The following is a 24,441-nucleotide window of genomic DNA, read 5'->3' as shown; positions in this document are numbered from 1 at the left end:
ACAGTTCTTTCCTTGTATTATCCCTTGCAACATCTAATAAATACTCTATTGTAAAGGCTATGTATTCACTATATTAGGAGGCTAGTCCTGAAGCTATGACCATCTCTCACATTATACAAAAAGCAAATAGCGGCTTTAGTCTGGAACAATAGCTCCACAACACAAAGATACCGTAGATATTTGTGTGTCTGGGGTTTGCAAGATCACAGTATAAGCTTAAGTTTTACAGAGAATAGTTTCATGCCTTTGCCAGAGTTTCTTTATTTTAGGTGCTGCAAAGTAATAGCACAAAACAAAAGGCGATGGAATATCTAAAATGTTCGGGTAAATGACAGAATGTACGCTTACAAGACAAAGGATGAAGCCACCCAGACAAAAACTGCATGCCATGTAAAGCAGGTATACAAAGGCAGAGGAGGAAAAGCACACAGTATCAAGTAAAAGCACCAGTTTCTACTGACCTTAGTCTGTAGGTGAATTCTGTTGCCCTCTTTCCACATTTCAGTTTGTAAAGTTTGCCCAGGCATGACTGGCTTCACAAAGCGCACCTTGAAAGACAAAATAAGTTTAAGCTAAAATTCCTACTGATGTGTAGAAGCAACATACATAGACGTCATCTGATCACACCATTCTTAAACTGGCCATAACCAACCTTTGATTTAGGTTGGTCAAACCTGCTAATTTCAGCGAGAATGGCGGACCAGCTAATGCGAGGGAGCATAACGTTTTATGGGTGGGGGCCACAGTATCAGATTCAACCAATGACCAGGTCCGAAAATAAAATTTAAAGGGGTATTAACAAATGAAATATTGTATTTATGGCACAGTAAACATACAGTATATACCATTAATGTCTAGTTACAGTTCCAGGACTCCCATCTAATGGGGGAATACATGAAAAACATTTGAGAAGCCACAAAGCATAGACATACATGTCTGTTACCAGATGTTTGGGGGCTGCACAGAATGGTATCAAGGGCCGCATGTGGCCCCCGGGCTGCAGGTTGTGCACCCCTGATCTAATGTGTACGGGGATGGCCCAAACTTCTTCCAATGGCAAAACGATGGAAGAAAGGAGGATCGGCTGTTGGATTTCAATATGATTAATTGTTTCGCACTCAGGTAGATAAGCCACCCCATAGAAGTTGGAATCACTTCTCCCCATTCAGAACGCATGCAAACTTGGCCAAGCATGCATGTGCAATGGGGAGGTAAAAGGGACAGCCAACACCCAAATACACACTTGTCCATCTAAACAGTTTATTCCCAATGGCCACCCTAAGGATACCCATTACCAGTGTGACCTAACTGGTGGGATGATTTATCATTGACAAACCCTTAATGTTAAAGGGAACCTGTCACTGGGATTTTGGGTATAGAGCTGAGGACATGGGTTGCTAGATGACCGCTAGCACATCCACAATACCCAGTCCCCATAGCTCTGTGTGCTTTTATTGTGTCAAAAAACCGATTTGATACATATGCAAATTAACCTGAGATAAGTCAGAGCTTGAAAATATGACACTTCTCTGGTCACACAAGTAAGATATGACTTATGTTAATTCACATATGTATAAAATAGTTTTTTTTTTTCCATAATAAAAGCACACAGAGCTATGGGTACTGGGTATTGCGGATGTGCTAGTGGCCATCTAGCAACACCTGTCCTCAGCTCTATACCCAAAATCCGATGACCGGTTCCCTTTAAAGTATTCCAATAAAAGATATATAGAGCATTTCTCTACATTATGCCATTAATGTATTTTTTCTAAATACGCCTTTAGCTGAAAAGCAGACCTAGCAAGTGAGCTCCAAGACAAGTAAAAGTGGTGACCGCATCCAAAGTTCTCCAGAACTTATCTCCCACATAAAGAATACTCTTCAACCCATTGGTCTCTTCGTGAAGCAGGATTTCCTGTAACCTTCCTTAAAATTGGCATACATATGCTAATTAGCACTCAAGTGCACTGTGGGGAGGAGAGCTTCTTGGTGTACCATACTTCAGGCCCTTTACCCTCCATGCACCTTCCACTCTTGCTTGATTGATGGGACCAAGCTTTCCTCAACTCATCATGCCTGGGAAAACCTGCACGGTTAGTTCAAACCTCTGCGCATGTACTCCCTGGACCTGTACCGCCTCAACGGACTGTACTACACAGGTGATGCAGTTCACACGAAAGTTGCATATTAATTAAAACCAGGTAGAATTTGGCACAGTACAATTATAATATGGGGAGACAGCCCAACCAAGCATTGGTTTGAAAGTGATTTTTGAAAGGACACACTACCTACAGTTTAATTCTTGATCATATGAAAGATCTCTGCTTTGTGTTTGAACTGAAATAATCTTACAGCCAGTGGCTACATACATTTTTGGCAATACTTAGATTTTTTTCAGAGCCGACCAATTACTTTAATAATAAATAAGCTTACCTTACCGTCTATGCCAGGCATGGCCAACCTGAGGCTCTCCAGCTGTTGTAAAACTACAACTCCCACCATGCCCTGCTTTAGGCTGATAGCTGTAGGTAGCCTGGGCATGCTGGGAGTCGTAGTTTTGCAACAGCTGGAGAGCCTCAGGTTGGCCATCCCTGGTCTATGCCCTTCTGCTCTACATTCTCTGCTGGGATGCAACCATGACATGTTTTGGCTGCACTGGTGACATGTATACCACTACAACAAATTTCTGTATCCGTGGTCTGGTGCTATTCACCCTCGAGGGTATATGGACACCATCAATGTAGCCAAAATAATATATGTCTCAGTTGCAGCCTGGTGGAGAGGGCAGTGTTGGATCAGAAACATTTTTTTGTATCTCAGGGTTTTATTATAGGTTTATTATTTCATTACAATTCATCTGAATGCAAAACAAATTTATTGTTAGTTTCCACTCAAGCAAATGCTTGATTTGCCTTTTATTAAGAAAAAAAAAAAAAAAAAAAAAGAAGATTCTAAATAATATTTCCTAACAAGCAAAAAAAAAAAAACTCAACCCCGCTGCATACTTTCTCTGTAATCAAGTCCTGCCAATGACCACTGAAAGTAGACAACATTATTAAATCATCCAGACTGATGTTTTTCTTGTAGGACATAAATCTAAGTGATTTCATATTAAGCAATCTTACAATACAGACAAAATGCCAAGTACTGTACCTTAATTGCTTTAAACTTGGTTACATCATTATTTGCAAAGTGCTTCAAAACATTCCGGGCGGAAAATCCAAAAGTGCACAGACCATGTAATATGGGTCTGTCAAACCCTGTGGAGAGGAACCATTGCAAGGTGCAACTATAACGTCAAGAATTCAGTGTCATATTTACATCAAAGACATTGAGGTGCCATAAAAGTTGATTCATCTTGTTCTAGAGTCTTAACCGTGTTCATTGACTATGCCTTAAATGTTTACACTTATAATAATATGAAAAAAATTAAACCTAAATAGGTATAGTAGGGGGGAAAATGAACGTAAAAAAATAAAAAAATAATTAAAAAAATAGTACAGAAACCTGCACCGAAATGGATGAGGACAGTCTAATCAATAACCACAGGCAAGAAAAAGATGCTCATATGCACAAAACATCTCAAATTGTGCTGAAAAACTAATCTATGTAACAAAGAAGCAGCCTCGTGGGGCAGAATTATCCGATGTATGCGTGAAGATGTTCAGTGGGGAGTTTATGATTTTAGGAAAAATAAAATAATCAGCAAAGTCAAGGCTGATCTTTAGGATATGCAAGCTATATGGCTGTTCAAGGAGCATCTCCTTATTCCACCACCTTTGAGTTTACAAAGACAACCTACTGTATATGTCTTCTTCTAACTACTGTGAAGGAAGCAATCCAAAAGTTGACGGCTTTGCTATTTATAACTATCGTGTACACCCTTGTGCTGCCTGAAAAAGGCCTCAGGAGAGAGAAGAAACCTTACATGTGGGCAAATAAAGTATCAATTTTTTTCACTGAACCATTGGAGCTCTGTCTACTTTTGTACGTCTGGATCAAGTGGACATGAAGTCGGGGTCCTGAGGTTTGCACCCATATTTGTGATGTATAGTGTGTGATAACAGCTCTTAGCTTTACTTTTACACTTTAGGTTTAAAGGCGTTTTAGTAGATGTGATCCACTAAGAACGAGGGAGAAAAGCATCATGGACGACTGTTCTCTAAAAGTTAATATCACAGAGCACTCCTTTACGAGTCTATAACAAACCACCAGTTATTGTGACAAACTTCATCTGCCCAGACCCTTACATGTAATGCAATATACAGAAGGAATCTGCTAGCCTCTTCTAGGGCTGTGGCAGGTCCTTTAACTACAAAGCCAATAGTAGGCTACACAGGTGGCAAAGTTGTATGAACCTACGTTGCCAAGCATGTAATACAATAACGTCAGACATAATGAAATGTCACATTCTATTGGAAACTTCTAAGGCATCTGGGAGACATTCCAGGAACGATCAGGTTTTGATTAGGTTTCTGAAGCTAAGTTCGCAAATGGTTAAAGGGGTTACCCAACCCCTAAAATGCCTCACCATACGCCTGGGCCGTGCAGACTTCAGAAGTGATGCGTGTGCCGGGAAATGAGGCAAGTACAAGCTCTGAGGAACCAGGGCGTATGGGGAGGCATTTTATGGGTTGGATAACCTTAAACAAGCAGCAGAATGTTTCCTATCTACTTTCAAGTTCACACCTGGTTTTGGCTTCAAAACTGCATATATAAAAAAAATAAAAATAAAAATCCTGTGAGTGGGCATCCTAATGGATCTTCTACCTGCTCACTTACCTCCCATTGCAGCAAAGCTGGGATCAATGTGCAGAGGATTCCAATCACCACTGAGGCGGTAAAGAGCAGCCTGTGGGAGGAAGAAGCAAAAGCATCAATCAAAGCTAGATCTAATTCAATCAAAAATGTGTCTTGGCGTCTACTTGACCATGGATGCAACACATTTCTACTTTAATGAAGCACACTTAATTAAGTTTAATTAAAATGAAATGTTCTGCACTAATCAGAACTTAATTAGCAGGAGTCTGTTCATCTTAAAGGGAATGTGTCTGCATAAAATCACCTGCTGTTTAAACCACTTATTTTTAAATAATTTGATGATCTTTTTAATTTTCCATGTCACTTTTTATATTTAAACTAAAACCAGAAATCCTGCATTTTTCGCACTGGCCACTATGTCTAATAATTGGCGCTACTTCTTGGTTTGTACAGATCACTTTATTGCAGTTAACTCCTTCTAACCCTGCCTGTACCAATATCACCTCTGTGTATAGTTAAGACAGGATTCACCATTCACAATAGGCGATTGTCAAATCTTATCTATTCTTTCCTTGTCATAGAACATGCCCAGAAAACTCCCCATGTAAGTCAATGAGGTCCCCTCCTGTTCATTGTATCTATGGACCATGGGGCTGCCGTAAAGCAATTTTTTTAATGCTTTCTAAATGCTGTTCAGGCAAAATGGCCGCCCCCATAATCATGTTCAGAAAACAAAAAAAAATAATCATCGAGGTTACACTGCCACCAGTTCAGAAGATGCTTAAGAGTATCGTTTTCTTCATTAAAAATGTTTTTTTTTTTTTTACTGATTACCTATCCTCAGGATACGTCACCCGTATCTGATCGGTGGGGGTCCAACACCCGGGACCTCCGCTGACCAGCTGTTTGAGAAGGCAGCAGAGCTCCGCCTTTCCTAGGCCAGTGCATGTTCATCGATCATGTGGCCTAGGAGCATTCAAGTGAATATGGCTGAGCTACAAGCTAGAGTTGGAGCTTGCATCAATTTAATACATGCGATATTTGCAACAAATTTTGGCCATCCAGGTATCTGTGTAATCAGTAGGTCCAACCCTACTAGGCAGCATGCCTATTTATTAGGGTTGATCCTGCAGACAGGTGCTCTTTAAGCCCATAGTACACATTGCTTTAGATAAAGGAAAATGGGGAAGTGGGTAATATTACTATTAAGCAGGGTAACGAACCAGCCATTCTTCCTTGTGATGGGGCCTACCAAGTGCATCCTAGAGTCGTGCTCAGTAACTGGTAATTTCCCCTGAATTTGGTGTCCATCTTGGCTCTGTACGGGCAGCATGTGTATGGTTTTATCCACACAGCTTTTCTTTTCACACAAATGCAGCTCACAATTTAATGTTCATATATTCCAATTCCCTACAAACCTCTCTCTCAGCCACTTTACTGCCATTTGTAATGGCAGCTCTGCCCGCTCCTCAGGTGCAGTCTGTAGCCGTCTTCATGTCGGCCCTGTTAACCCAATTCAGCTGGGGAGGTGAATGATTGTTCCCTTTATACATGTGTAGGAGTTTTTTTTTTTTATAGCAACTTTAATGTAAAGGCCCCTTACACAGGAAAAGGATTGGGGCAATTATCGGGAAGGAACGTACCTAGGAACAATTAATTCCGACAATTGCCCTGAGTAAAGGTGCTGCCAATTATCTGATTTAAAAGAAAAAGCTTATCAGGTGAAAGCAGCACTGGCGCAGTTCCCGTAATCACCATTCGTGGGCAGCAGCTTGTGCCATCTAAACTGAACGATTCTCTATGGGGAAGAGTGATGGCAGCAGCAATCCCTAGTCCCCACACAGAGTTGGCGATTGCTCCAAGTAAATGCAGCTCTAACCTCTGCTGACAAGCAGGCAATTATGGGGAACCAAGGAATGAATCCTCATAAATGCCTGCAGTGTCAACTTGCCTCTCTGCCACTAAGGCCCCTTTCACACGGGCGAGTTTCCAGCTCGGTTGCAATGCGTGAGGTGAACGCATTGCACCCGCACTGAATCCGGACCCATTCATTTCTATGGGGCTGTGCACATGAGCAGTGATTTTCACGCATCACTTGTGCGTTGCGTGAAAATCACAGCAAGCTCTATATTGTGCGTTTTTCACGCAACGCAGGCCCCATAGAAGTGAATGGGGCTGCGTCAAAATCGCAAGCAGCCGTGGATGCGGTGCGATTTTCACGCACGTTTGCTAGGAGACTATCGGAATGGGGAGCCAATTTTTATTATGTTCCATTATAACATGGTTATAAGAGAAAATAATAGCATTCTTAATACAGAATGCCAAGTAACTTAGAGATGTAGGGGTTAAAAAAAAAATGTAAAAAAATAAAAATAAAAAATTCAACTCTCCTTATCCACTTGTTTGCGCAGCCTGGCTTCTCTTCTTTCTTCTTCTTTGATGACCTGGGAGGAAAAGGACCTTTGGTGACATCACTGCGCTCATCACATGATCCATCACCGTGGTGATGGATCATGTGATGAGCGCAGTGACGTCACCAAAGGTCCTTTTCCTCCCAGGTCATCAAAGAAGAAGAAAGGAGAAGCCAGGCTGCGCAAACAAGTGGATAAGGAGAGTTGAATTTTTTATTTTTATTTTTTTAACCCCTAATTTATTAAGCATTCTGTATTAAGAATGCTATTATTTTCCCTTATAACAAAATAATAAAATCTACACAACACCTAACCCAAACTTCTGTGAAGAAGTCTAGGTTTGGGTACCAAACATGCAGATTTTTTTTCTCACGTGCAAAACGCATTAAATGCTTTGCACTCGCGTGGAAAACCACGCATTTTCCCGCGACGCACCCGCATCCTATCTGGCCCTCACACGCGACGCCTGTGTGAAAGAGGCCTAATGGGTGAACACAAATCCCTTCGGTTGACTAGAGGTAAAAGGTGACTTCACGATGTGGAGTTTGTTGCAAAAATTTCTGCCACTGAAAATCAGTTAGTCACAAAAAGTGAGACAAGTGCAGAAATCCATGTCCTTGCTGCCAGATTTAAATGAATGGAACACATTCAGTCGCGGAAATTTCTGTGACAAAATCTGCAGTGTGTGAAGGAACCCTTAAGGCTTTATTACATACAGCGATGTAGAAGGCAATTCCCGGCAATCACCTGCTCATTAATGGAGGAGACAGCTGCTATTACATGCAGAGATCTTCTCCATGGTATAGGGAGGACCAATCTCTAATGCCATCGCTCTTCCCCATACTGACTAGTTTTCTGGCAACAGATCGTTAGATCGCTATTAGATAGCATGATCTACCGCCGGCAAAAGATTTTTAAGCCAGTTAAAAAATTTGGATTGCCCAATTAACGAGCATTTAGTGTTCATCGGGTAATTGGCGGCAGTGTTACACTGCCGGATCATCGCTAAAGAATGTTACTACGAACGCTCATTAGCGATGATCTGGCAGACTAATGCTTGCTGCTCGAAAAATGAATATCAAAGCAGTTGACATTTAGAGGATATAATTAGATTTTTAACCACATTTAGTTCTCTAGTATATCAAGCAAACGTATACGTTAAACGGATGCCCAAGACTGATGCCATACAGTGGTATCTGTTCATCACAGAGTTCCACTGTAAAAAAAAAAAAAAAAAAAATTGAATACCTTTCTTTACTGGACTCTGCAGAATATAAAAAACGTGATGAGCTGCGTTTTTATATTTATATATATTTCTTTTACGTATAAGGCTCCATTCACACGGCCGTGGTGTGTTGCAGACCCGCAAATTGTGGATCCACAACACACCCGCCCGGCACCCCTATAGAATTGCCTATTGTCCGCAAGCTGCCAACAAGAATAGGACATGTTCTATCTTTTGCGGAGCTGAAGATCGGGGCCACGCTCCGCAAATGCGGATGCTGACAGCACACTGTGTGCTGTCCACATCCATTCCGTCCCCATAGAAAATAAATGGGTCCGCACCCGTTCCGCAAAATTGCGGAACGGATGCGGACGTGTGAATGGAGCCTAAATGTCAAATGGAGGAATTAAACGTTATGTAAACCCACCCTAAGGGCTCATGCACACGATCATATGTATTTTGCGATATGAAAATAAAATACGGATAACGTCCGCATGCATTCCGTATTTTAAAGAAAGGAACAGCAAGCCCCTAATAGAACAGTCCCATCTTTGTCCGTAATGCGGACAATCATAGGACATGTTCTATTCTTTTGTGGAACGGAAACAGAATGCGGAACGGACACTGAAAGAAAATAAGTGTGTGCATGAGCCCTAAGGGCTTATGCACATGGGCATATGTATTTTGCGGTCTGCAAAACACAGATCTGAGAAAAAAAACAAAAACACAGATGCCGTGTGAGGTCTGTGTTGAATCTTTTTTTGCGGATCTATTGTAACTGTCCTTGTCTGCAAAACAGAATAGGACATCTATTTTTTTGCGGAACGGACATGCAACGCAGTTATTTCAGTTCTTTTCAAGCCCCATTGAAATAAAAGGTTATGCATACAGACGCATAAAAAAATAAAATAAAATATATAAATGTTTATGTGCATGAGCCCTAAGAGTGGTAAAAAGATTCAATTCTAGGTACAGCGCTATTGATCGTCCAATATCAATTCTGTACTTGACTTTATTGCACAAGAGCCAATCAGCTCACTTTATTATAGTCCTCAATCAATTACTCTGCAAGATTGACTTCAAGTCCAGTAAAACTCTTAAAGTATTCCCTTACAAACCATTTGTGAGTTCAGCCGATTTCATAACAGAATATAGCCTGTGAGCCTTTTCTTTCTTCAGGTGTCAAAATATTACCTCTGTTCTCTCGTGGTTACAGTTACCAAGACAGCCGTGATTCGTGCGCTGGCCTGTACACACTGTATACATTTTTCTTACCAGAAGATTGTTAGTAGGTGGAAAATGCTCCACATTCAGAAACGATAATTTGGGTGCCTGCATGAACGACAGGATCAGCCGATAAACGGGTATTTCTCTCATTAAATCGGGTGATCGGCACCTTAACACTGGCAGATTGTTAGGAACGAGCGTTCACCGGAATGTCTGTTCCCGATAATCTGTCCATGTAAATCCATCTTAAGGCTCAGCTCATATTTACGTTAAAAATGTCTGCCATGTCACAGGAGCAGAACACCGAAAATAGAATTTTAAATCCATCATACGACAGACATCGGCAGGGTCCAATGGATCCCAGTGTCTTATAATGGGAGTGTGGGGTTTCAGTTTTGGTGGCCATTGTTTCAATCGGAATTTTCCTTTTTAATTTAATGAAATCTCCGATGGCAGGTCCTAACGTAATTTAAATAGCTTTAGGCTCTTATCAGATCTGCCACCGCCCCCCCCCATCCTTCCCCCCCAAAAAAAGCCAGGAATGGATCCCATCAGAAAGGTGTATTGTGCTGCATTCCCTTCAAACTTCAGTGACCTGCTAGCTCTGATCCCCCTTCCTCAGCCACACAATACCGTTCTAGTTTGAACAGCACAGACAAGAATATGACCTTTAGGCCAATTGCACACGAACGTGTGCTGGGGTCCGCAACACATGGGCACCGACCGTGGGCCAGCCCCATTCGGATCGCAACCCCAATCACTTGAATGGGGTCCGCGATCCTTCCGTTCCACAAAAAGATAGGACAAGTTCTATGTTTTTGCTGAACGGGAGCACGGAACGGAACCCCACAAAAGCACTCCGTAGTGCTTACGTTCCGCAACTCCGGATTTGCACACGGCCACGGGGGACACGCGGTCGTGTGCAAGAGGCCTTAATAGATAAAATATACACAACTGCAGTCCTGACTTTTTCATGACCGCCCTTCTGTAGCGGTTGCCACTATCTTATCCCGTTTGTCCCTTTTTAACATTCACAAATAAAAAATAAAATAAAAATCTAGATGAAACCTATGACCTTTGCTTTCTAAACCTAGACAAGACAACGAGCTCCGGTTCTATATTACGTTTAATAAGAAACTTCTTAATAAGAAACTTTTTTTTATTTCGTACCAGACTAGTCCGTAAAACAGACAAAACGCATACAGAGCAATCCTTCCCAAATGCCACCTAATTATTTTAGTCAGGGTTATATTGCAAGTAGACAACCAGAGTACTTATGGGTCTACAGTCCTACGATTATGCTCCATTTTTACAGGTTATTGCTGTGGAATAATTACAATGTGGATAAGGGAATTTTAACTTCATTTTATAGGCACTGGTAAGCTGAAGGGAAGCATATTATATCACGCGAAAATTGGTTTCAATGGGCAAAACTGCAGTTTAATAGTCTCTCTATATACACTGTCTAAAAACAGGAAAGCCACAAGACGGCTTTCAAATACAACCTAATATCCATGCACAGAAAACTAAGTACTTGGCAGAACCTACCCCGATCATGGTCACAGAGTGGTAATTCTATAGAAAGTGGTGCTTGTCTCTCATCACTGCCTGTCACTGGTAAGCATTGCAGTGCAAGCACTATACTATTATTCACATATTCTGATCCAGCCAGCTCTTTATTTCATGTAGTAATATATCTCCTTAAGGGCTCATACGCAAACATTTTTTTTTTTCCATTTCCGGTATTTGGATCCATTCATTTCAATGGGTCCACAAAGTATACTCCGTATGTCCATTCCGCAAAAAAAAAAAAAAAAAAAAAAAAAAAAAAAAAAAAAAAAACACACACACACACAGGTCTTATTATTGTAGGACAGTTTTATTATGGGCCGGACATTCAGAACGCACACGGTCTGTATCCGTGTTTTGTGGACCGCAAAAGAGGCAACGGTTGTATGCATGAGACCTAAACCGGTAGAATCCGACAGGAGAACAAAAAAGTGCCAGACAGGTATGGTTGTTTTGACTCCTCTAGAGCAGCGGTCTGCAGTAACTACTGAGGAAAAATAGGGGTCCTTCCCTTCAAATAAAGCATGGGGATAGGTTTTTTAAAAAGATTAAAGAAAAAAAAAAAAAGAAAAGCCGACTCTTCTCTCAATATCCTATTCCCCCATGATAGTAGTTTGAGAAATATATGCAGAGTTTGTCTAATGGGGTCCCTGGAGATGGTAATGGCAATTCAACAGTGCAGGTGCAGTGTACTCAAATAGAGCAGCCATTTTATGTCCAAGACCGCTGTCTGGACAGCACAGAAGATTTAGCATACCTGGGGCATAGCTTATGAAATGTGGAAAACCACAGAATTTCAACAAAGGCTATATTAGTAAGTGCCCTATAGGTATTTTACACACACATTGGTTAACAGTACCTAGAGAGTGGCCAACCCCTTCAATACTACTCAGATAAGAAAATGAAAGAGGCTCTCACCGGGATCAACCCTATTAAACCAGGTATACTGCCTGGTAGGGCTTATGATGCCGATTAAAACAATACCTTACTTTTGTCTGCATATTCATATGCAAATGAGAAGTTTGAGCACCAGGAGGTGGGGCTGAATCCTTTAAGCACTGCTTTCTAACACCCCACACTCTCCCCCTTGCCTTGATTGACAGGGCGAGACATCAGCATAGAGGGCAGAGATGTGTCCTAGCATCTACATATACTATGTAAGTCAGCCTCACTACACTATGCTCAGAAAGCTAATATACATATTTCTACTTTATTCACAAGCACAATATACGATTATAAAAGACAACATTAATGCGTTCGCTTATAAGCATAGAAAAATAAAAGAAAAAAAATCTCTATGTAGAAAGGCTATAGCTCAGTAAAAACTAGCTGATTTTGCATGTAGAAATCTTAGGTTCGAATCTTAGCAGAAACTTCAAGGTTTTTTCATTCATTTTGTTTTCTTACACATCAAACCCATAATAAAAGACTATCCTTTTCATATTGAGAATAATGTTTTTAGTCTTAAAAAGCTAATATTGCTGGTTACTTTATGATCATATATTGTGCCTGCGAATAAGGCTACTTTCACACTAGCGTTCGGGGCTCCGCTTGTGAGCTCCGTTTGAAGGGGCTCACAAGCGGCCCCGAACGTATCCTTACTGCCCCAATGCATTCTGAGTGGACGCGGATCCACTCAGAATGCATCAGTCTGGCAGCGTTCAGCCTCCGCTCAGCAAGCGGACACTCGAACGCTGCTTGCCGCGTTCGGGTGTCAGCCTGGCCGTGCGGAGGCAAACTGATCCGTCCAGACTTACAATGTAAGTCAATGGGGACGGATCCGTTTGAAGTTGACACAATATGGCTCAATTTTCAAACGGATCCGTCCCCCATTGACTTTCAATGTAAAGTCTGGACGGATCCATCTGAACAACTTTCACACTCAGAATTTTTTCGAAACTATAATGCAGACGGATCCGTTCTGAACGGATCCAAACATCTGCATTATAGGAGCGGATCCGTCTGTGCAGACACCAGATCGATCCGCTCTGAACGCAAGTGTGAAAGTAGCCTAAACCAGTAATGGGTTTCTAACAAAAAATAAATAAAAATAAAATATAAAAAAAACTATGCTCAATATAGTAAGGCAGTTTATTGGTATTGTATAATATTTATTATAGTATAGCCCTTTATTATGGGTTAGATGAAAAATAAATAAACATATATATATTTTCCAGGGACTTGGAGACTAAGCACTTACCTCACAGCTTATAAGCATAGAGTGAAAAAAACAAAAACAAAAAAAAAACACAATGTTTCTCTAGCAGGCGCAGTACCCAAACCACAATGTTTCTCTAGCAGGCGCAGTACCCACTGAGGGCTGCGCCAGTGCGATCTGCAGGAGACTGAGGGCAGGAGCTTCATCTTTGTCACTGGGCATGCGCCGAGCCCAGTGACGTCAGATGCTCGCTCTTCCCTCAGTCAGCCTGGTGAGGAAGCGCAGAGGATTGACGATCGGCTGCTGCACCCTGCGTTTTCTCCAGCCTGTCTGCCTGCCAGAGTGAAGCCAGCCAGCGATTTCTTTCCCCACCCTCCCTCCTGGAAAGAAATCCTTATTTTTTTGGAGAAAATAGGTATTATACGCAGGGTGCAGCAGCCGATCGGCAATCCTCTGCGCTTCCTCACCAGGCTGACTGAGGGAAGAGCGAGCATCTGACGTCACTGGGCTCGGCGCATGCCCAGTGACAAAGATAAAGCTCCTGCCCTCAGTCTCCTGCAGATCGCACTGGCGCAGCCCTCAGTGGGTACTGCGCCTGCACGAGAGTTCGGCCGTGAGGGAGGGGGAGGAGAGGGATGAGAGGCTGTGGGCGGTTAGGCAGTCGGAAGGAAGGCGTTTTGGGCACCGTAAGAGGGGCGGTACTGGGCACACTAAAGCTAACAAAACGCCCCTCTGGGCACCTTCAGGGCTAATTTACATAAACATAAAAGTAGTTTTTATCATAAACTACTGGACGGATTACAAGATAAAAGATCACAGCCGATTCAAGGTAAGCTGTGCTACATGTATGCTTTAAAATCGGATTTTCGGTTAGGGGAGGTGACAGAATCCCTTTAAAGGGCATATATACATGTTTTGTATCCAAGGACTGTTTTCTTAGACAGGTTTTTATTATTTACTGAAAGCTTGTGGCAACTGGTAAGAAGTATATAAAATGGGACAACTTACTGGCCCTAGAGCTTTACAAACCTCAAAAAACCTCTTAAACATGGAGGTGCTGACAGAAAAAAAAAAAGTGTACACAAATTAGCATTCTATAACGGAGAGAAAGAATCAACTTTGTCACACGAGCCAGCGGTTTATGAATATTTCACTTTGCAAAGTGACTGTGGGACGGTAACACTGAATACATAAATGTTTGATATGAAACAAGCTACTTCGTTTGTATACAAATATATGTTCTTGGAATAAGAAAAAAATCTGGCAAATAATGTACTCATCACTAAAGACAAAAATAAAAGCATTTGTAAACCACATTGAGACCATGGACAAAGAGGGAACAGCTAAATGGCTTGAATGACATACAGTATATAAAATGCTTGTATATAAAGCATTTCAGAGATGTTTGCATCATAGAGGCAGCCTATTTAGTTCATACAAGGCAGCGAAATAGAGGGGCGCAAAGAGCGCGTTGACCCAATGCTCCTTCTCAACTCCACTCCAGGTCCCTAGTTATTTAGATGGTTATTGTTCAGATATATAACCTGAGAGACTACATGAGAGCGGGAGATTCCCCTCACATAGGCGTGCCACTGAAGACAGGGTTAAATCTCAGATAGTTAGAAACCCTGAGAGACCATGTGTGCGAGGGAGACTCCGCTCAAACAGGTGTGCGGCTGAAGACAGGGTTATCTCAGAATTGCTTGCTGAATTTTGCTTTCTGCTGTTCTAAGTTTCATTCGGTCTTTACTGCCGGATGCACAGTAAAAAAAAAGTCTTAACGCCGAGAACTGCAAATATTTTTCTGCACGCGTCCTGAACCTTAATACCTTATAAAGAAACCCCAATTGTCCGACATTCTATTGAATGTATAGAATGAAGGTCTGCCTTTTCAAGGAGGAAACTGCAGACTGAGGAATATCCCTTAAATAAGCCCTGTACACCGCCTTAGCAGTAGACTACTGAAGACAGTGATTGGCTGTAGCAGTCAAGTACCATATACATGCATGTGACTACTGCAGTTAGTAGACAAGCAGTGGCAGGTGCTGCAGAGAACAGGGCTGGAGAAGGGGGTGAGAATAACTTTTTTCGAGACAACTGGAAGGATTACCTTTTTAATGATCTAGGACAACTTCTGCAAGCCATTGGTTTGTTGACTCCGTTGGGAGATCCAGCAGGCTGTTCCAGCACAGAGGAGCCTGCTGGATCCTGTACTTCAATGGGGTTCGGCAATGATCTGGACAATTTCTGACAAATACCAGGTTCTGGCGGGGCAAAAAAAAAATAAAATAACGCTGCCTGCAACAGTTTTTTGGCCAGCCGACAGCCAGCATTTGCGTCGTATCTCCAAGATGGAGATATGAACTCAGCCTTAGCGGTCAGCCGTGAGACTAAGCAGATGTCTGCCACATTACCTCAGGGTTTGATAGCCATATTGTGCTGCACAGGAGGATGAGAAAAGAAAGAACAGAGCACTGAAAATGTAGATATATGAAGGTGAAACAGGATAGAATGAGGAGATACGATGAGGTTAATAGATCATGCTTGCCCACTGCAGAATTAGGGGCATCCGCATTAACTTTTGCCTAACCTCTGTACTTACATTACACAAACCGTACTACCCTTAACTTATATGGTTTGTCCCAAGATCGAAACTTATCACATTTCAACATGATAGGTGATTGCTGGGGGTCCACTTGGCTTTCTCGATCAGTATCAGACTTTATTCACACATTGTGTTTTTAGGTATTTTTTTCCTTCTATGAAGAGGAACAGCACGGGAAAAAAAAAATGCATCTGCTGAAAAATTTTACAAAAGGGCCTTTTACACATGCCAATGCCAGCTGTTCAGGGAAAGAACAAATCATAAGTGGGGTCATTCATCCCCAAACATTTTGCATCTTCTCAGCAGCACATCCTTTGATTACAGGGGGAGATATGTAACTGAGAACATTGATGTAGACCCACATAAAAGATGCACTCAGCTGACGAGTGAGTGTTTGCTACTCTGTCAGGTGAATAAGTCTTCCTATGTCCTTTGTAAAAGGGCTTTTAGGGTCTCTTTAAGCGGTCAATGAAAGAAGGAGATTAATGACACTTAGGATGAATCTGGTTTATTTCCTGCAAAATATCAATGCAAGCAGAGATTATATTAATAGCACGGTACGGGCTCTTTTTCTGAAAAGCAAGCATGATATACATGCCTAAGAAATAAAAAAAGGCATAATAGCAAAGACACCACTTGCGAACAAGATTTTGAAAATCTTAAATTGAAAGCATGTCTGCATAAACTGAAAGGAGACACAGATGTGAACTACATAACAGCGCATAAACTTTACAGATTTCCAGAATGCCAAAGATGCTGGGTATAAAAGAACCCAAGAGCCTGGTATGAAGCTCATTTTTGAGAGCCCTCTTATTCAGCTGTAACGTCTACAGATATGTATAATCCATACTAGCTTCCAAGGAACAGCATGTTATCTTTTATCAAGATTTGTTTGGCAATACATCCAGTAAAGCGCCGTCTGGTGAACTTTCAGGAAATAGGACTTGGGCACACAGCTGTACAAGCCATTTACCTGGGCTCCAGACAGTAAATAATTTACAGCATCCATTGTTTGTTCAGTTAGCAAGGTAATCATTGTTTGGGGAAAAGCAAAAATGCTAGATTGTAACTGTGGGATGCTTCGAAAAAGTCTCAGCCGATGTAAAATACTAACAGAAGCATCTACAGGCTATAATCCTCAAACAAAAGGAACTTTATAGCCTGGTAATATATCTCTAAAAATAAGGCATATTAAAGTTATTTTTACAGTAAATATTGCTTTGAAGGTATTGTACTAAGGCACATTGTGCTGACAATAATATATTGCTAGAGCTGCCCTGGGCCTAATTACCATAAAAACATTGCAGGAAAAAAACTAATTCAGCCATAAGAGCGAGAATAGAGGGTTACCTACATACTCCAAACAATAGAAAACTGGAAGGTAGGCAAAATCTTCCCTGCAGAAAACAAAAACTGAAGACAACCAAGTTAGAACCTTCTGCTAAAAGGGTAATTAATGAATGGGAATGAAAACAAAATCCTGCGCTAACCCCTTCAAGAGCCACGAGATTTACATTTTTCTGTCGAACTAGCCATATGAAGGCTCGTTTTTGTGGGGCGCGGTGTACTGAGAAACTTTAAAGAGGTAGTTCACCTTTGGGGCCTTTCAGCCTGACCCCCATCATACAGGAAGTTTACCAACAGGGACCAAAAGGTGCCAAAATCCAGGAGTGGGGAGCAGGCAAGTATACTTCTGTCCGCAGGTCTGGTGATGTGGAGGGGTCTGGCCGAATGTTTGGGATTTTCTTATAACATTAACCATGCAGTATAAATAAGTCACCTTTATGCTGCAAGTTAGTACATTTATGGCAACACCAAATTAATATGGCAAAGTAAAAAAACACTGCTAGAAAACAGTTTTGTATCGTGCCCTGAGAGTCATAACCATTAGTCGGCAGAGCTGTGTGAGGTCTTGTTTTGGTGAGAAGAGTTGACACAGCCTTTAGATAATTTTTAGTAAATTTCATTTTTTTTTTAGAGGCTGGATGAACAGCAATTCTGTCTTTTTTATTTTTTACAGCATTCATTGTACAAGTTAAATAATGGGACAGTTATGGTTTGCATTGTTTTTAGATTTTGCAATACCATTAAGTTTTTTTTTTACCATATTTTTATTACTAAGAAACACTGGTCCAAAAAAAGCACCTAGATCCTAGGCTTTATAGGAGGAAAATAAGACCCCAAAGACGAGTCAGACCTCAGATCAGACCCCCCAAGCACCATCAAACCTCTGCATCAGACCCCCATTCCTTCTAAGACCTCAGATTGGTATCCCCCGTTAAGACTCCCAGGCCCCATCAGTCCTCCCAGCTCCATCAAACCTCTGTATCAGACTCCCATTCCTTCTTAGACCTTAGATCAGACCACCAAGCACCATCAGACCTGCATATACCCACAGACTTCAGATCAGAAAGAAAATAAAATACAAAAATTAAAAAGTGAACTTGCCTCTGCTGCTCCGGACCATGCAGACACTCTGTTCCCTGGTCTTTTGATGTAGTGCTGCAATGTGACAACAAATGTGCAGTATGGCACCCAAAAGAATAGGAAGCAGCAAGTACAGTCTTTTACACTAAGTATTTCCACTAGGTATCGACTGATGACAACCCATCAGCACTCCTCAGTCATATGGTGGAGAGACAACTAGCTGATCTTGTCCCTCTGTTTATATGCCACATTCACTATTGACCAGGACATCTAAGGAGTTCTCTCTAATGCAGTCAGTTACAGGATGAGCCCAGCTGTGTATTTCAGTCATGCTCCTGCTGCTGACTCGTGGATACAGTGGCAGTACGCACAAGTTTATTATGGTATATTTATACATCACAAACCATGAAGCACTTGCTTGTGACTGAAATACTAGCGTGTATGTGGTTACAGGGATTTTCTGGGAATTTACCATTCATAACGTAATAGGTAATCAATAGGGTAATGGCTGGGGTCCAACTCTTGGCATATCAGTCATCCATCAGTTTGAAAGGCCAATGTGCATGGTCACTACACTCTACAGAGATGGTGTTTCGGCGCCCGATTCCTGAGCACAATGGCTAATCAGCGCTGTGTTGGGAGTCAGACCCTGTTGACCTGATCTTCATGACCTACCCTGTTTGTTGCTGCCACTGTTGATATATGCTTCACAATATTATTCTTGAAACTGTCCAGTCAACCCTACTACAAGTCCTGGGGTTTTCGAGTACCAAGACACACCTTTAGTTCCCAGGAAAAGTAACCGCTATGGGTCGAGTCCTGTTCTGTAGTTTTGTGCCTGATCTCCGCTGAGTTATTGTCTGGCCATACGCTATGGCAGTCACACTTAAAAAGGTGGATGTTAGGGAACACTAACTGAAAAAATAGAAAACTACCAAAATTGCTAATGACATGTCCTAAAAATGCAAACTACAAAAAATGCGTGGGATCCCTTTAAGTATGATTTTTTTTTAACTAGATCTATTTCAAATACCACTGCCAACCAGTTCTAGCCACTGCTGATTTGATAGCACAAACAAACAGCCGACATCAGCTCTAAAGACAAGACATTTAAGGTGACATGAACAGTACTCTTCTGGAAATATGGGCAGTATTTTAAGGCAATATCTACTTTATTTTGCTGCGATTTTCAAGTAAAGTGAAAAGTGTAAGGTTTTATTACAATACTTTCTAGCAGCTTAAAACAAACATTAGCAAATAAACTTTGTTCTGCCACATAAAGTGGGAGATATTTGTATTCCCGTTCTGCTTTATCCATTACTCTACTTGTAAAAGTGCAGAATAAATGCAGATCCTAAACGTGTTATATATCCTACTCCAATACTGGCTAAAGCTCAGCTTTACTATCTCACTAAAAACAAACAGTCACTGAAACAGTGTTCATTTTATAGGATCTCCGGCATCAAACGGATATCTGCATTTTAGGACATACAGGGCACAAATAATATCCCCCAAAAATTACATATTCCAAGCAAAAAGATGGAAGCATTGTTTGAAAACCAGAGAAAACGTGATTGTGCCTAGACTGTCATTGTAAACACAAATGTCGCATTTCAGACGATCAGCATGTTTGAAGCACGTGTCTGAACAATTTCCAAGTTCCTAAAGTCAGTTCCAGAATTTAGTCTTCCCAGTTCTGCCATGTCTGAACACTGTCCAAGTTCCTGAAGTCTGTGTCCAAGTGCATGAAATCCATATGTCTGTTCCTAATCCCTTCACCTGCCAGGGCTCCTCGTCTTGTCTTTTGCCTGCAGTCGTGTTTGCCTTAGATTTGCCTGTATTCTCCTGGTTCTGTATTGGGCCCGTCTCTCTGGTGTTTTCATTAGTGTCTCAGACCTCAGTAGGTCAGCGACAAGTAAACTGGGACCTTCTCATGAGGTAGCGGTCTGGTCACTAACCGGCAGAGAAGGCCACATCCCTGTATAGGGGGTTAAAGGGTGGTGAATATCGGGGAGGTGACAAATAACACCCTTAGGGTTTGGCCCAACCATAACCACAGTCCGTATCAGCAAGATATAGCAATCACTGATACTGCATGAAAATTAATGGAAAGTAATAATTCACTAAGTGGACTAGGGCTGCAGCTATCAATTATTTTAATAATCAAGTATTGTACCAATTAATCGAGTCCTCCAATAAATAAAAAAAACTGCCATCAGCTGCTCTGCTCCAGTTCCCCCTCCAATGCCACCAGCCTCCCCATGCCATCGGCTACCCCTCCAATGCCACTAGCTCCTCCTCCCCCCCACTGCCCCTCCTAGCCATCAGTGCCCAGCTGCAGCGCCAGTGAACTAAAATACTTACCTTTCCTGTAGGGGAGCTACAGACACTCCAGAGATCTTCCATCCTCTTTCACTCAGTGCACTGGGACCTGACGTCACACAGTCACAGGCCATAGTGGGCGCTACATCCTGATGGTGTGTAAGTCAGGATCCAGTGCAGCATAGTGCTGGCCGGCAACCACGGAGTGCGAGTAATAGCAAGCTCTTCACTCACACTCCATGGCACAAACGAATGACCGATGCAGGATTTTTTGTGTGTCAAGTTAATTGATTAATTCGAGTAATCGTTTCAGCCCTAAAAAGTGGACCATAACATATATGAAGATTCAACTACTACTTACTGAGAAGGAAGAGGTTTTAGGTCCACACATTGCAGATTTTCATTCGGCAAGTCTACAGCAAACTCCTAGCAAAATCCACAAGTGCAACACAAGGAATATGCAGCAGATTCACAACAGATTCCACTCTGCTACATTGAAAGGGGAAACTAACAAACCCAATCACAGAAATCCCCAAAACGGGCCAGGATTTGTGCAGAAAAACTGCAGCATGTGGACGGAAGTTGTTTAATTCCTATGCCCATGGCTGGTACTGTAATCTGCTGTGGATTTTAACCAAGTGTGCAGGTAAAATCTGCAACATTTCCATCATGTTTCGACTCGTTCGTATAAGAGGAAAAATAAAAAATTAATCCAGGTTAGACTATATGAACATATAACAAAATGATTGAACCCGAATTTAATATAAAGGGAACCAGTCACATTAACAATGGTGTCCGAGCTGCAGACAGTATATTATAGTGCAGGAGGAGCGGAGCAGATTGATATCGTTTTGAGAAAAGATTCAGTAAAACTTGTATTTTATACATTTATATTCCTACTCATTCTGGACTTTGAAGTCCAGGAGTCGGTCCCATCAGTCATTGGCAGCCTTCCCTCTATGACCGCGTATACAGAGATAGCTGTCACTGATGGGACCGCTTTCTGGACTTCAAAATCCAGAATGAGTAGGAATATAAAAGGTCTAAAAATACAAGTTTTACTGAATCTTTTCCCATAAAACTATATTTCAAATCTGCTCAACTCCTCCTGCATGTAGCTTGTATTACACTTCCACAGTTACAGGTTCCCTTTAAGTAAAATGACCTAATGCTCATAGAAGATCTCCATGTACATCTAATATACTGGATGTAGACATGAAAGTCAGCAATGACATTCACTCAATTATTGAGACCTAAACTACAGTTCTGACGTACGAGATAATAAAAGTGAACTGGCATAAAAAAGGTGGAAGTTGAAAACAAGAGCAAACTATCTTCCTGTGGACATAGACATCCGAAGAAGAGTCCATTGATTATGGACATGATTGAAGACTATTCTAATGTGGTTTAATTGTTCTCCAATTATAATGTAAACTGTCAAGTCACATTTCTTAAGAATTTAGGAATTCAGCCAGATGGGAAATGAGGGTGAAAGACTTCTTGTCTGAGCCAATTTCCAGTTTTGCCTGCAGACTTGCACTATTACCAGAGAAGCTCAAGCTGGCTACCCATGGCTGACGTCCCCAAGTGACAAAACAATGTCTCATCTGAAGAGTGACATTTTCTGGGCAAAAAACAAACACTGCTACACTTTGCTTAACTTCACACTGTACACAACAGGGATGAGGGGGCTTTTCATAGAGAGACCAGTGCCAAGGGATTTATGCACACAACTCATTCTTTGAGACAGCAAATATCTTTTACAGGCTTAACACAAGAAAATCAATTCGGCAATGGTCATTTTCTACATCATCCTCAATGCCATGGGAGACCATAGGTTCTCTTTTCCTCCAAGTATAATACTCAGTACACATCTATAGAAGTTAATATAAGGCAAGAGAACAAGGGCGAATCATTGCTACTTAATCCAATAGTATTATTCCTAGATCTTTTTCTAAACAAAGTTCTTTACATTTTAACCTGTAGGAGACCAGCGTCGTACATGTAAGGATCCCTGCCAATCACGAGAATGTGGGCCTGCGGTTACCCATTTGAATAGAGCTGTAGACATGCATGGGTGCTGCCACTGCAATCAACCGTATGAGGCTGCCAGAGATAGCCAGCACTTAGCTGCTCCATTTAAGGCTCCATTCACACGTCCGCAAAATGGGTCCGCATCCGTTTCGCAATTTTGTGGAACGGGTGCGGACCCATTCATTCTCTATGGGGACGGAATGGATGCGGACAGCACACAGTGTGCTGTCCGCATCTGCGGTGCGCGGCCCCGATCTTTGGGTCCGCAGCTCCGCAAAAAGATAGAGCATGTCCTATTCTATGGGGGTGCCGGGTTGGTGTGTTGCAGACCCGCAATTTGCGGGTCCGCAACACACCACGGACATGTGAATGCAGCCTAACTCTGCTGACTAACACACGAGTGTATTACTGTATTACTGCTGACTAACACACGAGTCTGTTGCTCCATTCAAATGTGGTACATGTAAATGCGTTTGTGTAATCGGCAGGGGTCCGAGACTTCAGACTCCTGCCGATCAGCCTTTTATCTCCTATCTTGTGGATAGCAGATGCGTTCTTCTAATGGGGTAACCCCTTTAAAAAGAGGACCAACACCACCTGCTGTTGACTCTAAATTTATTTGTCCAGCTTATTGAGATGGAAGCAAGCACATGCTCCGTTCCATCCTTCAACTGCCACCAGCTGCAGCAAAAAGGACATGCCCGATGTGAAAGGACCTGTCCCCTGTGCCACCAACATGAAATACAGCTAGCAGAGCAATTGGAGCACTGAATGGGGAGAACTCTGGATCCAGGTGAGGTCCAGGGCTGGTTCCAAGTTTGTTAGAAAGAGACTCATGTACTATATGATCAGATTTTCATTTTTTACATTAATCATGGGATAACTCCTTTCAGTCAACTTACAAATTCTTTCAGTTTTTACCCTCAGTTGCAACATACTACAGAACGGCAAAGAGCAACTGAAAGCTACATGTGCAGTCAGACCGAACCTAGAATTTTACATATACTGCTTCCCTTTCATATTTTCATCTATTATGATAGATTAGATCTAATCATTTTGCAATTAGTTAATTGCATCCATCCAGACACTAATGCAGACCAGAGAGTAGCAGTACAGTGGCAGGCTTAATGCGCATGTTCAACAGAAGCCGAGTAACGCAGAGTATTATGAGGTTTCTCTTGCAGAGAGCGGACATTCGGTAACTGGCATCCCACTGGTCACTGAACGGTAGGCAGCATATTTAGAGCTGATCCTTCTGCGCACATAAAAACAAACCTGAGGTAAATTAGTACACTGCTCAAAAAAATAAAGGGAACACAAAAACAACACATCCTAGATCTGAATTCATTAAATATTCTTCTGAAATACTTTGTTCTTTACATAGTTGAATGTGCTGACAACAAAATCTCACAAAAATTAAAAAATGGAAATCAAATTTTTCAACCCATGGAGGTCTGGATTTGGAGTCACCCTCAAAATTAAAGTGGAAAAACACACTACAGGCTGATCCAACTTTGATGTAATGTCCTTAAAACAAGTCAAAATGAGGCTCAGTAGTGTGTGTGGCCTCCACGTGCCTGTATGACCTCCCTACAACGCCTGTGCATGCTCCTGATGAGGTGGCGGACGTTCTCCTGAGGGATCTCCTCCCAGACCTGGACTAAAGCATCTGCCAACTCCTGGACAGTCTGTGGTGCAACGT

The 24,441-nt window shown here is 41.8% G+C and overlaps 1 protein-coding gene across 1 annotated transcript in view; it reads right to left on the bottom strand.

The window, feature by feature from the left end:
* HSD17B4 (hydroxysteroid 17-beta dehydrogenase 4) overlaps positions 1-24,441 on the bottom strand; it is a 289,335-nt gene that overhangs the window by 66,748 nt on the left and 198,146 nt on the right. Inside the window, exons 18-20 of the mRNA XM_040421676.1 lie at positions 4,783-4,852; positions 3,154-3,260; positions 462-548 (exon numbers count right to left, since the gene is read on the bottom strand). Coding sequence (XP_040277610.1) covers positions 462-548; positions 3,154-3,260; positions 4,783-4,852 — 264 coding nt within the window. The remainder of the gene's footprint in view (positions 1-461; positions 549-3,153; positions 3,261-4,782; positions 4,853-24,441) is intronic.

The sequence above is a fragment of the Bufo bufo genome, chromosome 2 (genome assembly GCF_905171765.1).
Source record: "Bufo bufo chromosome 2, aBufBuf1.1, whole genome shotgun sequence".
Taxonomy (NCBI): Eukaryota; Metazoa; Chordata; class Amphibia; order Anura; family Bufonidae; genus Bufo; species Bufo bufo.
Note: the sequence above shows the minus strand (reverse complement) of the source record. Positions and strands in the feature narration are given on the sequence as shown.